Raw genomic sequence first — 16,976 nt, 5'->3', positions numbered from 1 at the left:
TTATATTGTTTTTGATATTGTAAATATCTAAATAATCTAAAGATATTTAAAGTATACAGACAGGAAGATGTGTATAGATTATATATAACTATTAGATCATTTTAACTATTACATCAAAATCCTTAAAATTTGATATTTGCAGGCCCTGAAGACCAATTCCCCTTGGATACTGAAGAGTGATTGATTATATTTGCCTTAAATTTGTGTGAAGGTTCTACTTCTATGGACAGTCTATAATAAATTCTCAATGAATAATTTATAAAATCTTTAGCACAGTCCTTGATAATATATGCATGCTTAGCAAATTGTACTAATGATTATTACTCGAGTAACTGATACATCACAATGAAGATCTAATAGGAAAACAGAGAAGTCTATCTTCCTCTGTGATAAGAACTTTTTCTTACCCTCTTTACAATCCAAACTAAAGGTTTCTCAGGAAACGCAGGAACCCAAAGGTTTCCCAGGTTAGTGTCATCCCATCCTTTCTAAGAAGCAGAGTCAACTACAATACGGACATCCACATAACATCAACAAGCAGCAAAATCTCGCTGTTACTGCTATTTTGGGAGTACTTTGGGGAAAAGAGAAACAGAATAATTGTAGGTTTGGTGTTTTGTTTGTTTCCAGCACTGGGAGTTGAATCCAGGGACACTTCAACGCTAACCCACATCCCCAGTCCTTGTTTTGTTTTGTTTTTTGAGACAGGGTCTTGCTAAATTGTTGAGGCTGAATTTGAAATTGTGATCCTCTGGCCTCAGTCCCTGCCATTACAAGCATGCATCACTGTGCCCAGCTTTTTTTTTTTTTTGAGATGTTTGATAAATGTGCTTTCTATCTGTAGGTCCACCAATGTAACTTCAATTAAATTACCAGAAAGATCTTTTCAAGATGTCCTGCTTTAAATCGGATGACAACCACCTGTAATCAAAGCGACTGGGGAGGCTGAAGCAGGAGGGTCTAAAGTTCGAGGCCAGACTCAGCAATTTAGCGAGGCCCTAAAAATCTGGCGAAATCCCATCTCAAAAAAGGCTGAGGATGTGCCTTAATGTGCCTGGGTTCAATGCCTAGTTCCCGGAGTTGGGGTGGGAGCGGAGGGGACAAATACAAAAACAACTGGCTTAAGATTCTGCTGTACAGAACCTAGCACTCCTCGGGCACCTCTCCGGTTCCCTAATCAGGCTTCAAATCGGCGCTCCGAGTAAAAGTCGCCGAGACTCAGGTACAGAAAGCCCTGCTTTCCGGCCTTTCTGTGTGAGAAAGTTCTCAAGCAGCAAAGCAATCTATGGATTGTGGCCTACTTCCCAAGGGCCCGGGTAGGCCCGCCTCCAGTGAACGGCGTCGCGCCGTCGCGTCACGTTACGTCACACGCTCTCCCGGAAGTGCCGCTGAATAACGCCGGGGGCGTGTCTTCAGGCTTTTCCGCGTGTAGGTACCTGTGGAACGCGGGACCTTTGCTTCTGGCGCGGTTGTGTCCCTTGCAGAGGCAGTTTTACTTTCTTTGGCGGGAGACGAGAGATTGTCTGCAGGTCCGGAACGTGAGGCCGTCTCGGGGTGTCTGGCGCGGCGCGATGGAGGTAGTGGAGGCTGCCGCCGCTCAGCTGGAAACCCTGAAATTCAGTGGCCCTGGCTCTGGGGTTGACCATGGTGCAGAGGTGCCGTCTCCGGACTCAGTTCCCGCGCCGGGGTCGCAGCCGCCGCTGCAGTCGGAAGAGGGTTGCCCAGACCGTCAGCAGGCCGTGGAGGCTAAGCCTGCAGGGGAGCAACCACCACCGCCTTCCCCGAGCCCTGCGCCCCATCCTGCGCCAGAACTGCAGCGCTGCGGGGCCTGCATCACCGGCCCGGCCGCCACCGGGCTGGCGCAGACCCCGCTCTCCTCGGAGACCTCGGACTCGGACTCGGACTCAGACTCGGACTCTGACAGGTGGAGTGCCTAGGAGCCCCGGAGCTGCGGGGATGGGGCTTGTGTGACCCGCGCGGGGAGCGGCACCTATGAGCCCAGAAGGTGCCGGGGTGGGCTTAGAGGGCGGTGAGGTAGCTGGTACTCGGGGCGCACGTGTTGACCTCGAGTTTGCCCTGCCCATTGCTCAGCTCTTGCCCTGCGCGCTACTTTTCTAAATTTGATAGCCAAAGTGGTTTTATGTATGGGGAGTGTAATTTTCAATTAGAAGTCTGTTTTTTTTGTCTTTTAACTATTCAGTTTGGTATATAACCTTGTGGCTATAACTTTTTGGGTCAGATCTGAGTTACAGGTTTAATTATTATTATTATTATTATTATTATTATTATTATTATTATTATTGTGTGTGTTAAGTCTAGAGTGTAGTCCTGGGTTTTTTTTTTATCAGATGAAATGAGGATCATAAGTATTATTTTGTGTGTTCTGAAATTAGTTCTTGAAAATTATGTTAATTTTAGAATCCTTGTAGGGAGTACAAGTTCATGAAATTAGCTAAACAGTTATTTAGTTTTTTATGCTCTAAGTACGTTTTATAAAACAATCCCTCCCTGTGTCTTGTGAGAGAAGGCTCCAGTATATGGATAGTTATAAAACCTCATTGAACATTACCTACAAATATTTGAATAATTGGGGGTGGGGGCAGGTACTGAGGGTAGGAGAAAAGGAGTTTTTCAGGGAAATATCAACTAAGAGTAGAGGGTATGGAGAAGGATGAAGAATTTAAATACAGCAAGAAGGAATGTATAGAGGAGAGGGGCAAGTAAGCCATTTATAAACAAGGCAGGATATTTTGGCAGTTCTAAGATTATAATCATCTTATGGGATTTCAGAGTCCATGTCATTAGGAAAGTGAAGTAAGTGCTAGATGATCTGGGGATAAGTTTTGAAGGCAGGCATTGGGGTATGTCATTCCAATAAACAGAACAATGTTGGGACACTACTGACCATATGCGGATGATGGAAGGGGGTACCAAATATTTGAAAAAATGAAAAGTGGTACAACCATTGCCCTGTACTAGTTACACAACGTTTTGATACATATACATGGTCTTTGGTATCAGATTTTTGGTAACCATGGTTTTCAAAGAATTATGTTAGAGTACTAATAGAATATAGTAGCAATTTGAGAAATGCTGTGGGAATTAGGGAAGGAAGTAAATTTGGTGAGTGGGGGGTGGTTTCATAGGAGATAATATTTGAGTTGAAACTATAAAGAGAATTTTTCTGGGTTGAGGGCATTGAAGGCAAGGAAAATAGCGCAAGCAGTGGTGTGTTGTGAAAATGTTAGGGGCTATGGAAAGTTATATGAGTTTGTCTGCTAGATATGGGATCCATGTGAGAAGTGGTGGGAGATGGGATTGTGGAGTTTACCAGGAACCTGATTGTTAGGACTCTTAAGATCTCATGCTAAGGAGCATGACTTTCATATTGGATACAGTATAAATTTACAGGAAAACTTTTTTTTTCCTACATTTTTTTCGGCACGTTATAGTTGTACATACTGATAGAATTTGTTTTTTATATTTGTACATGCACTTAATACACTATAATTTGTCCAATATCACTCCCAAGCACTTTGCCCATCCCACCCCATCTCCCACCTCTTGGCCCTTTTCCTCTACTGATTTCCCTTTCCTTTTCATGAGACCCCCCCCCTTTTTTTCCTCCCTAGCTTCCACATATGAGAGAAAACAACCTTCTGAGTTTTGATTTATTTCGCTTATCATAATGGTCTTTAGTTCTATCCATTTTCCTGCAAGTGACATAATTTCATTTTTCATTATGGCTGAATAAAACTCCATTGTGTATATATACAACATTTTCTTTATCTTTTCATCGTTGATGGACACCTAGGCTGGTTCCATAGGTTCATTGTTGTAAATTATGCTGCTATAAACATGGATATGCATGTATTATGCTAGTATCATGACTTTAATTCTTAAGGATAAATAATGAGAAATGTTACAACTGGGTCATATGGTGGTTCCATGCCTAGTCTTTTGAGGAACCTCCATACTGATGTTCTTACTATTTTACAGTATCACACCAACAGTGTGAAAGTGTTCCTTTTTTCTCCATATCTTCTCCAGCATTTATTATTATTTGTGTACTTGGTGACTGTCATTCTGACTAGTATAAGATAAAATCTCATTTTGATTTGCATTTCCCTAATGACTAACAATGTTGAACATTTTTTCATGTGTTTGTTGGCCATTTGTATTTCTTTTGAGAACTGTCTGTTTTTAATTTGAGTCTGTCATTTATTAATTGGGTTATTTGCTTTTTTGCTGTGAAGTTTTTTGAGTTCTTTTATGTATTCTAGATATTAATCCTCTGTCAGAAGAGTACAAAGATTCTCCAATTCTGTAGGTTCTCTCATCATATTCATAATTGTGTCCCTTGGTGTGCAGAAGCTTTTAAATTTGATGCCATCCACTTATTAATCCTTGGAATTATTTCCTGTGCTTTAGGGGTCCTATTGAGAAAATAGTTGCCTGTGCCTATTTGCTGGAGTGTTGACCCTGTGTTTTCTTCTAGGAGTTGCTTAGTTTCTGGTCTAATTCCAAGGTCTGATCCATTTTGAGTTGATTTTTATGCAGGGTGAGAGATAAGGATATAGTTTCTTTTTTCTCTCTTTCTTCCTTTTTTTTTTTTTAACATATGGATAATCAGTTTTCCCAGCATCATTTGGAAAAAAGACTATCTTTTCTCCCAGTGTATGTTTTGGGCTATAGATATGTGGGTTTGTTTCTGTGTCTTTTATTCTGTACCAATGGTCTGTGTGTCTTCTATTCTGTACCATTGGTCTATGTGTCTTTTCATGCCAGTATCATGCATTTGTTACCATAGCTCTGCAGTGTAATTTGAAGTCAGGTATTATGATGTCTCTAGTATTGCTTTTTTGGCTTAGAATTGATTTTGGCTATTCTCTGTCTTTTATTCTTCTAAATGAATTTTAGGACTGTCCTGTGAAGAATGTCATTGATTTTTATCTTGGATGTAGTATAAATTTATAGAAAAACTTTTAAAACTTTTCTATATGATTGAATATTTTCTAGTGAAAAGTGGAAGAAGCTGGGCACAATGATGCATGCTTATTATAATCCCAGCTACTTGGAAGACTGAGACAGGAGTCCTGATCACAAGTTCAAGGCCAGTATGGGCCACTTAACACCCTGTCTCAAAATAAGGGATGGGGATGCAATTCAGTGCCCATGGGTTTAATCCCCAATACGCACATGTGTGCATGCGTGTATACACAAACACACACACATACACTAGTACAAACCAGTATAGCCATCACATTGATTTAACAGTTTTAACATTTTTTAACTGTTTAATATGTCGCTGAACCATTTTAATTTTATTAATAGACATCATGAAATTTTAAATATTTCAGCATATGTTCTTGAAGGGAAACATTCTCATAAACACAATACTGTTATAAAATACTAATACATAAATACTGTTTATATAAAATTAATAATTCCCTCTTATCTAATGTGTACTCAAACAATTCTTTAAAAGCAAGAGCATGAACTGATTAGGATGGAGGGTCATAAAATTCTGAAAATAACAGCAGTGGGATGAAGGGGTGATTACTGTGGGGAGAGGCTGTTCAGCTACTAGAGAAGACAAGGTTCCCCAGTAGTCTAAAGACAGAAGAAACTCTTTCATTGGTGACCAAGAAAGGTGCCCTGCCTAGAGCATCCTTTAGGCAGTGATTGTCACTTACTTAACTATACTTAGATAGACATGTAATGTGTGAAACTATGGCAGTAAGGGTCTGAATTATAGCAGAGATTTTGAAAAATGTTATTGGTAGAATAAAGACTACTTTCTCAATATTATAATAAGCTTTGAAATGCTAGCTTTTGAATTAGACTTGGAGTAGTAAGCAGGGTAAAGTAGATGAATGATCTTATTTTGATAGCATTATAATAATACTGACCAAATTTTCAACTTTTTTCCTCCAACAGTGAAACAGATTCAGATAGTTCAAGCTCCTCTTCTTCCTCATCTTCTTCCTCATCTTCCTCTTCCTCTCATATATCACTTCCTCCAGTGTTGTCTGATGGAGATGATGATTTACAAGTTGAAAAAGAAAATAAGAATTTTCCTCTTAAAACAAAAGATGAATTACTTCTTAATGTAAGTACTTAGATTTGTTAAATTTAATTTTCATGTTTTAAAATACATTATTGTGGTACTTATTGGTTATGTTTGGCCTATGTCTTTCCATAAATTTGGAATCTGTTCTTAATTTATTGAGCATGCTTTTGCTGTGCTTTGACTTTCATACATAAAAGAGAGGAATGGTTTGGGTAATTTCTGAGGTTGCTTCTAACTTTGACATTTGTCGATTGATCTTGTTGGGACATCAACTTCATTCTGGTGATTTTTGTTTTTTTCACTTGCTTTGGAAAATATTTCTGTGTGAGAGTATAACTCAGTGGTAAAGCACTTAAGAAAAAGGAAAAAAAAGATATTACTGATGCAGGTTTATAGGCTTGCTTTGTGTTTTGTCCACAAGTCTGAAAATTTTTCTTAATAGTAATTGACTTATTTTTAATTGGTTGTTTTTAGAGAGGTAGTAACAAAATTCAATAGCTTAAGCTTTTTAGGATTTCTATTCACTTGAAATTGTAAAGTTTTTCTAAAATTATAGTTGGAGAAAACTTGTTTATTGTAGAATGGTATATTTTGGTGCTTGATAAATTTGGGTAGCAAAGTTAGTCTTGTGAGATTATGTCCTCTTAAGCTGAGGAGTATGCTAGTCATCTAATTGAAACCTGTAACCCAAGAGGAAATTTTGTCTCAGAATTTCAAAATGTAGATTACATTGCTGCATGTTCTTACTCCATTCATCCATATATTTTAGTTATTATTGATGCTATTTAAAAGTTTAACGATCACTAGTCCTAATTATGTAATACTTAAATCAATAAAGATAGTTAAAATGTTAGACTTCAAAATCTGTAAAACCTAAGGGCAGTCAGTGTCTTTCTCATGACTGGATTCTGCCAATATTTGTTATTTTTTTCTCATAATAAAAAGTTTCTAATCTCATTTATGCTTTATGTGTTGAAAGAAAACCTTTGCATTTGTATATAGTTGTTCATATTTTCATGCTACACAGCATGTTAATATTTCTTATACAAAGGCTCCCAATTTATATAATTAATTTCTGAAAGTATTGTTTCATCTTTCAGAAGTTTCTTCTTAGTGTATAAAAACCAACAAATAAAAAACCACAGTGTTTTGTGAATGCATTTATATCATTGTGTTATTTATCTTACTAAGTCTGGAATTCTTACTGTGGGAATCCCTAGAAATTTATGCAGAATCTTATTGTATCTGCTTAGGTATTTTGCTGAATAGAGTGCTCATATTTTCACCAAAATTCATAAAGGGTCTTTGGCCACAAAAATGCTTGGATGTTCTTTGAGAACTGAGTTCCTATCTGATCTTTGCATTTTCTCTGTGCCCAGTAAAGTGCTTTACAGATAATGGTATCTAAGTGAAAACTAGCAATGATTATAGAATGAGTGTCTGAATAGGCATGGTACATTTATTCATTCGTTTAAGAAATTGTAGCACACCTGCCATGTGCCAGAGGCTGTAAATAAGACTAGTTCAATTTCTACTTTTGTAATATCTAATGGATTCTGACACAGACAAATTTTAATTGCCAGAGTGCTGTTGAATTTTGTGTGTATGTGTTCACCTCATCAGAAAATTCCATCTTTACTAAGAAAATGTTTTGTTAGATTTTAAAACTTGGAACAGTGAACTGGTCTGTTCCTTTTTGTGCTACTCAGAGAATTTTTGAGTAGGATGGAAGAAACAATTTCAGTTTTTAATGTTGAATTCTTAATTAGCTGTTCACTTTATGTTTACAAAAATTAGGAAGGACACTTACTACAAAGTTTTTAGTCCTTTCTGCTGGTAGAAACAGGTAGAGGTATGATGAGTTCCTGGGGATGCTGTAAAATCTCTGACTTAGAGCCCTGAAAGGATGTATCAGGACTCCTTCAGGATTTCAGCTCCAAAGTTCAAGGGAAGAGGATTTGGTCCTGAATACCAAGAGTGGTATGTATGCCTACAAGTTCTCCGGGTCTTTAGGACTCTACTACCTCTTTTTGTGTTGCTCTGTAGGGCTGGCAGTTTGGCCAGTAATGTTAGTATGGGCAAGTCATGGGGAGGACTTTTTCTAGCTTCCTGGGGACCTGGTACACAGCCTTGAACAAAGCATTGAGGCCAGTGGAATGAGTATTTGGATTGCTTGAGTATAAATCTGTTTGTGTAGGTTAGTGTGTAGGAGAGAGTGTGAGAGCCTGTGTAGGAGAGTAGAAGATTAAAAGAACTCATGGGCTAGTGAGAGAGGGTGGGAATGTCTAAGAGCCAGTTGACAGGAAGGGAGTGTGAATGTGTGTATTTTGAGGAGGATGGGGGTGCGTGTTACCAGCCCCATATAAACCATATGGAATGGTTTCTTTCTTGCAGGAAAAGGAAGGCTTATATCCATTTTAGGGGAGGCTGGGTAGTCAGCATATTAGTTCTACTCTATAGAGGGAATACTTAGAAGTGTTTATATTTGTGAGGAAGAGACTCAAATTACTTCAAGAGAACAGAATTATAGCAAACTTGCTTGGGTGAGAAAGCCCTGAGAACTAAGGCAGCTATTAGTGCTGGCCACACTGTTTCTTTTCAGTGCCTCTTGAACATTCTTGTTCAGTGTTATTCTTTTTTTATTGACTAGCTTCCTCTATTTACCTGTAGGTTGACTTTTTTAAATATTAGCTTTCTGGATTTCAGTGTCCCTGGTTCTAAATAAGGCATATTTTACTTTCAACTTTCCCATGAACTGATTAGTTTTATATTTCTTTGCCTGCTTTGGTACAGTCTTGTTCTTTTCTTTTTTTTTTTTTTCTTTTTTTTTTTTTTTTAGAGAGAGAGAGTTTTTTAATATTTATTTTTCAGTTTTCGGTGGACACAACATCTTTATTTTATTTTATGTGGTGCTGAGGATCAAACCCAGCGCCCCTCGCATGCCAGGCGAGCGCGCTACTGCTTGAGCCACATCCCCAGCTCCAACTTAGATTTGTTCTTATAGAAAAATGACAACCCCCTCTTTTGCTACAACTAGCTCTACTTAGTGTAGTGTGTGCTGTTGTGTTCAGAACTCTTGATGTAGCACTTGGCTTTTGGGAACTGCTTGCTCTGTACAGTCTTATTAATTTAATAACCTTATGAAATTCTGAAGAAAATTAATGAACTCTCCTAGCTGTGTTGTTTTTGCAAAAAGGTACACATGAATTAAAATGCTCCAAATAGTTAATAGCAATTTTAGAGTTTGTGTTAGACCTTCAGGGATCTTTAGAACTTTGACATGCCCAATTTAACTGTTTCATGCCATGTCTTTCTGCAGTGTTCTAGGCATTTTTCTGTAGTTATTTAGAGATTCTGAGCCTCATTTTTACCTTTGTTTAGTCTGCTCATCCAGCAGGAATTGCCTTTGAGGGCCTGTCTCTTTATAGCTTTTTCATTCTTAGAAAGTTAGAGTCTAGCAATCTGATTGCACTTAGAATTAATTATCCTTAATCTGAAGGTATAGATAGATAGTCAGTCTGAGACTTTTTGAATGTCAACGAGACACACCACCGTAATGAGACTTTGAATGTCAAAATTCTACATCATGAAACTTTGGTTCACATACAAAATTATTGAAAATATTGTAGAAAATTTTCTTTAAGCTACTTGTATAAGGTATGAATGAAACAAATGAATTTAATCTTTGGGCTTAGTTTCCATCCCCAAAATATCTTATTATGTATATGCAAATATTCCAAAATCTGAAAAGAAAAATCTGAAACGTTTCTGGTACCAGTCATTTCAGATAAGAGGTACTTATTCTGTACTAATTGTGCAGATCTTTAGTTATAGATGCATAGGAGTTACAGTGAAGTAACATTAAGATTGTTCTTTTAAGATTAAACCTTACAAAATATAATCCCTCACCCTGTATTGGCTTATAACTAAATCTTGTCTTCTCAAGAAGATCTGATTTTAACCCAATTAAAACAAACAAACCAAAAAAAAAAAAAAAACAGTGTGAGGAAGTGGTGAGGGGAATGGGGGCTTCGAGAGGGATTGGTGAGCCACAAAGACCTTGAAAATGGAGTCTTAATTGGCTTTCTTCAATTATGTAATGTGGTCTTAATTTAACCAAGTGGAACTATTCTTTTAAACATAAACTTTTCTTTAATACTGAGGTTTATATATAACTCAGAGTGTAACTGTAAGGCAGCACATACTATAGCTTTGGACTTATATTAAACTACATAGAATTTATTGATGTTTCGATGAATTAGAAAATTAGGTCCTTTTTCAAGTTTTTCTCAGCAGTTTATGCCCTGAACTCTTTATTCGAATATATCAAATGTAACTGAAAATTTTGAATCATAAAAGCATTTGGGTTTGTGTTTTTCTGAAGTCTTAACCAGAAATGAATTTTATAAATCATGTCTATTGTTTTCTTTTCTGAAAGCCTGTACCTAATATTTTTAAATTATGACCCAGTGCTTATGGGAGTTTAAAAAAAGTATAATAATGATGATAATGTATATTTATGCATATAATGTAGTATAGTGAAGAAAAAATTTAATCCTGATAAACAATTTGTGAGAAATTTTCGTAATTTATAGATTACTTGTGTTATATCAAAAAAGTACACTTTATATATTTATATAATATTTATATAATTTATATTATTTATATAATATATTCTCTTGCTGATGTTGCAGCATAGACACACATTCTAAAACATCCTGATAATGGATATTAGGAAATGTCTTGGGTCACCTTTCGTGGTTAGAAGTTTTATTGAAATATTTTGTATCTACTTGATCTCCCAGTGCTATGAAATTGTATTATACTTCGCTCTGCACCTAAGATTAATTGAATGTGTTGTTTTCAAGGACAGATATCTTTTTTGTAAGTTTTGTCCTAAATGCAGGCCTCTTTAAATTTAAGCCTTTTATGACTGTAGATAAATTAGGAATTACATTCTATCCTAGAATGTGATGGTACTTACTAATATTCTTCTCAAAATGCCTGAAATTTAGGGAATTGCATATATACTTGAGATTATTTTTATTAATACTTTGTGCTCTTCAATATTCATATTTTTTACAAAATGAAATTTTGTTTTTCACTGTACAACACTTTCTAAAGAGTTTATGGGAAGCATGGATGATGTCTTTAAGTCTCAAATACATACTGTTTTATTCACTGTAATGTCCACATATGTCCTGTGTATATATATATATGGGATTATTACTATACAAAAACATTCTATATTTTAGATTCCTCCATTCCCCAGTAGATTTTAATAAGTGATTTCTCCTGATTACTGTACTGGATAAAGACAAATGTAAATTAAAAGAGAATGTAGCTGAAGGGTGAGCCTCCATAATTAGGCTGAGAGAAAAGTAACATCAGAGTTAATGCAGAATGTCAGAAGGGTGGAAGAAGCCATAGGATTGAGTGGAAGGGGAGATGATTTGCATTGCAGTGATTAAGGAAGGCACGACCGAGATTGAAAGATGGCTGTGGTTGGGAAAGTGACAATGAAGAGCATGTGGACTTAAAAGGAAAAGAACAAGTGTGTTACATGACAGTTTTATTCTCAATGTCATTTAACATTGTAGGAGCCAGGAAATGTTTATTGTTCATTCATTTATCATCCATACAATTAATGTTTTTAGTTCTAAACAAGCACTTTTTTCATCTTTCAACTTTTTAAGAAATTTGGACTATGGAATTTTGTAGTTCATGAAATATAGACTCCTCATTTAACATAAAAGATAGACTTTGAGTTACATTTACAGTTGGATTTTTTTTCTTATTGAAATGGACTATAATTTTATTTCAGCTTTTTGAAGATATTTTTATAAACTTTGTTTCTATGACTGTAATTTTGGAGAAGAACAGGGTAGAAACATATTCATTAAATGAAAAATATAAAGACGTTTCAAAGAATTGTTGATTTTAATTTTTTAGGTGATAATATTTAATGGACCAGCTTACAGTTAGTGTCAGAAACAATAGGGTAATAAATGAGGGCAAAATTAATGCTGTTGGTGATAGCTACAAAAATAGCTGCAATCCATGGAAACTTGTAAAATTACTCTTCCCTGGAGAAGTTGATTAGTTAGAAATTAAATATAAAATGTGGTCAGACTTTGCACAAAGTATACAGACCTAATCCATTCTTTTTTCCAATATGTCTTACCAGCTATAGGGAAAAAATCCAATCATGGCTCTCAATACTCCAGGGATGGGATCCTACTTTCCAACCATATCTGAAAAGTGAAGGCTCACCCAGTAGCATCAGGTAATTGGCTGCCATGTGCATGTCCTCTATTCTTGGGTAATAGGAGAAAAAGTGGTCAAATAATTTTATTCTATCTTCCCCACTTTTCTCAATTCTTCCCAAATGAATACCAAAAAGAATTAGTTTCCATTTCGAATGTTTGATTCCTTTACACACCACCCTGTGCTGCCTTTATTCTGCTTTCATGAGTAAAAATCTAAATTCATGTTCTTTAGATAATTTTGCTTTAGAAGATACCCAAATTACTGATTGCCCCCCCCCCCCACTCCCCGCCCAATTGGTAAGCCTTCAGAAGAGCTAGGGAAGTCAAGGCCAAATTATAAAGCATGAATGTCATTTTCTAGAGGGCCTTTTTGTACATAATAGCTCCTTCCATTTTTGTGCTGGAAGTTTTAGATACTCATTTTTGACTGGCATGTCTATAATTTACTTTTCAATAGGATAGATTTTTAATGTTGTATACTACTTATTTGAATATTTTACTTCACAGAGTAATCTTGTAGCTCATACAAATATTTAGAGAATGAGAATTTAATAATATTCTTACGACACAGACAATGATTGCTTTCATGTATGTTTCAAAAGTGTGGTTTAAGATTTTGCTTTTTTTTCTTTTTTTGGCTGCCATAGTTATGATGTCTTATCACAGGATTATAGTAATTATTTTGTTCAAGTCTGGTATATAATTTCTTTATTAATTGTACTGTCTTTTCTATTCCTGCACTTCAACATTTTAAAAATTGTATCAGCATTTGTACTATGTAGAACTTTTACTGAATTTCTTCATTATTTTTGGATAAGAAAACTGGTATCAGAAATTAAGTCACTTGCCTGAGGACACAGCAGTTGGGAGGAGCAGATTCATAGGGAATAATACTAAAGATTTCCATGGTTTTATTAGCAATGTTTATACCAACATTGGATTCTGTTCGCTTGAACTTTCTGATTATTTAGTTTTTGAATAACAATAATGTAGCATATTTTGTCAAGATGAAGGATGCATTTATCATCTAATGTCAGCTTTCTTAAATTTTATTTGTGTGGATTAGATTGCCTCTTAAAATACCTTTTGATTTGGACTGTGTAGGAAATAAATGAATTTCTTTAGTATGTATAATTTTGGTATTTCAGTTACCAAGTGATGTGGTATGTCTGGCAATTTTTATTTCCATGTGTCTTTTCTTTTTGTTGACAATGTCAATGGAATATTTTTCTTCCTTTCCATGACTACTTTTTGTTATTACATGTAAAAGTAGTGGATGATTATGTCCAGAAAAAATTTTTTACTGTTCTTTGACATTGAGCCAGTAAACAACTTATACTAATTTTAAATGATAGTATTAACATTTATTCTAATTGCAGATAATGAACATGTAAGACAAGTGTTTAGTTGTATTTTAATTTTCAAAAACAAGATAATAATGCAGATTTATCACAAATCTTTATTTCCCAAATGGAGTATTTAGAATCGCATTAAGACTTAGGATACATGCTGTTATAGTGTTATCTTAAAATTATACCTGTATTAATGGCAGGAAATATATTGATGCTGTTGATACTTTGCTACATGTTTTGTAATGAAGGATTCTTGTTGTGTGAGAGTGTGTAGCAGTGCTAATAGATCTTTCTGCAGAGATGGAAATGTTTTATGTCCATGTTCTATTATATTAATACTACCGCTATTGAGCACTTTAAATGTGGCAAATGTGACTGGAGACTGAATTTTAATTAATTAAATTTACAAATGTAGTTAAGTGTCTAGAATTGTATATTAAGTCCCCTTTTATTTTACTAAAAGGGGACTTTTCCACTCATTTATCCTTCTTTTCACAAGGCTAGTAGGGTAATCTAGGTAAATACTTTAATCTCCCTGACCTTCATTAGGGAGATAGCTTTCTTATCTCATTTTGAGCATACTTGGTTTTTTGCTTATTAAATAATGAAGGTCTTTCTATCCCAGGGTTCCCTCATCATCTCTGCAATGTCAAAATCATAGTGCCCCTCCGTATGTGTTCTGGCCAGTTTTTCTTATTATTGTATCTGTGGTTCTCTTCTCTGTCACATATATACCTTCTTTTCTGATACATGGAAAAGCAAAGTGAGTTTTATTTCCATTAAAGGAGATTATATGGCTGAGAGATTTACTTGACATTGTACCAGGGGAAGCTGCTGTGTTATCAGGGAGCCACGTGTTAATCTAATAATTATAGTAATATTTGCTGCTGCAAACCAGAGGTATCCATGCATACATCCTAGGTAGTTAATGTTCCTTGGAAGATCTGCCTTTTTAATTTTATTTTTGAAAAGGTAGGGTTTAGGTCTTTTTTTCATTCCTATCTGATGTGGTAATCCAAGCGAATCTTGCAGAGAGATTTGAACCCTCTGCATCTTCTAAAGCTTTATATGTTTGGATCTGCCAAAAATCTCCTTGAAAGTATCTCTCTTGATTGAATTCCTATTGATGGAACTTGGAATATTTTTCTCTACTTCTCCTCTCCTAGCATGCTCATTTATAGTAAAATAGATCTGTTTTCCTTTAATTCAGTTCCCAAAATATCTGCCGTTTTCAAAGCAGATACATACTACTTGACTTACTAGGACTTTCAAAGGCAAACTCGCAACTTGAAATTGTACAAAGCTGGTTTTATTTACTTGTCTCTGAAGTGTTTTTGTACCCTTATCTCAAAATAAAATATCAAACAGGGCTGGGGATGTGGCTCAGTGGTTGAGTGTCTCTGAGTTCAATCCCTGATACCCCAAAAAACAAACAAACAAGACTTCTTTAGGAACAACTTCCTTCCAAGAGTTAATATAGTTTGGCAAGGGTCAAGACCAAAAAGCTCTGTTTTTTAAATTTAATGGCTAATGTCAGTTTTATTTGTAGATTTCTCTTCAACTTCATCTCTATTCGATTAGCAACTGAATTTTTGTAGGTTTTAGCTTATCAAAGAAGAGAAATTTTTTAAATTTATTTTATTTTTTAAAAATAAGAAATTTATTTTGTAATTTAGAGAAAATACCAGGTAACACTTTCACAGCTTTCTCAGGCTACATTCTGTTTCCAGGAATTCTGTGTTTGCCTGACAGTTTTCATTGCTTTTTTCCTGAAGAGGCCAGATGTTCACCTCTTCTCCATATAGCCCCCAAAAGACTGCTGTATAGTCTGCTGTTTAGTCACCACTAGGTTAATTAATCAAGTTGATAAGATAACTCAGAGAGAACTCTTTTTGGAGCAATTATAGTTGCTAGTAGAGTTATTTCTCTTCTAATGGAATGTCTCGGGGGTCCTTAATGATAATGGCTTTGTTTGTGTGTCTCTTGTTGAAATGTGATTGGAGAAAGTCTGGAATATTTATTTCTATACTCTAACCGGATTGGATGTAGAGAGTATATTGTAGACCTGTGGAGATACTTTGTCACTTAAATGGGAGAAGTGCTATCAGAAGTCCATGCAGCCAGTAAAAAGGATAACACAATAGAGATGTTTTAAGTGCTTAATATTACATCTTCAGAAATGTGTATAACATTTTAAATGGAAAATGTTTAAGTTGTTGAAGTTGGAGTAAGATTAATGCTCTCTTTAAATATTATTATAGGAGCTGCCTTCTGTTGAAGAACTCACTATTATTCTGCCTGAAGATATTGAATTAAAACCTCTTGGGATGGTTTCAAGTATAATTGAACAATTAGGTATGTAAGTAATTTTATTAACAAAATTACTTGTGTTCACAAGCATATACTAATAATTAAATCAAGGGCTTTGTAACTAATAAACTCTTGTGTTTATATTAAGTTTGAGGTACAAAATTCAGTTTTTACTTAAATGATAGAGAAGTACATTTTTTCTGTAAAAATTTAAAGTCTGCATTTACTGACATACTCTCTTCAGAATTTCCTCTATTAGTTTTATATTGCCATTCTAACATTGCTACAAATGTAGTGACTTACAACCATATAAATTTTTTATTGTTATTAATTATATGTTTTTCAAAGAACTGGGGGTTGAACTCTGGATCCCCAAGCTTGCTCCGCAAACTCTATCACTGAGCTACATTCAGTTCTTTTTATTCTTTTATTTTGAGCAGGGTCTTGCTAAGTTGTTTAGGCTGGTCTCAAACTTGCTATCCTCCTGCCTTCGCCTCTAGAATAGCTGGAATTACAGGTGTGTGCTGCCATGCCCGGCTCAGATTTATTATCTTACAGTTCTTGTAGACCACTCATGACCACACATCTATTATGAGACTTTGAGTCTTAATGGGCTAAAATCAGATTGTCCAGCAGGACTGAGCTGCTTTCTGTAGGCTCTTGGGGAGAATCCATTTCTTTGTTTCTTTTGGACTAGTGCAGGCCACATTTCTTAGCCCATGGGCTATCTTCCATCATGCTTAAAGTAATAGCATCCTTTTTTGACCCTTCTTCCATCATTACCTCTCTTTCTGACCACACTCCAGGAAGGTTATCTTCTTTTAAGGACTCCTTGGATTGGGCTTACCTTTGTAATCCATGGCATTCTACCCCCATCACAAGGTCCTTAAATTTAATGACATCTGCAAAGTCTCTGTTTTAAATTTAAGGAGCATATTTCTAAGTTCAGAAATTGGAACATGGGGATATCTT

At 35.6% G+C, this 16,976-nt stretch overlaps 1 protein-coding gene across 1 annotated transcript in view; it reads left to right on the top strand.

The window, feature by feature from the left end:
• Positions 1-1,372: 1,372 nt before the first annotated feature.
• Positions 1,373-16,976, top strand: part of Naf1 (nuclear assembly factor 1 ribonucleoprotein) — a 38,489-nt gene continuing 22,885 nt past the window's right edge. Inside the window, exons 1-3 of the mRNA XM_005329279.5 lie at positions 1,373-1,924; positions 5,941-6,112; positions 15,956-16,049. Coding sequence (XP_005329336.2) covers positions 1,572-1,924; positions 5,941-6,112; positions 15,956-16,049 — 619 coding nt within the window. The 5' untranslated portion in view covers positions 1,373-1,571. The remainder of the gene's footprint in view (positions 1,925-5,940; positions 6,113-15,955; positions 16,050-16,976) is intronic.

Source organism: Ictidomys tridecemlineatus, chromosome 14 (assembly GCF_052094955.1).
Source record: "Ictidomys tridecemlineatus isolate mIctTri1 chromosome 14, mIctTri1.hap1, whole genome shotgun sequence".
In the NCBI taxonomy this organism is placed as follows: Eukaryota; Metazoa; Chordata; class Mammalia; order Rodentia; family Sciuridae; genus Ictidomys; species Ictidomys tridecemlineatus.
This window is presented reverse-complemented; position numbering and strand designations above follow the sequence as displayed.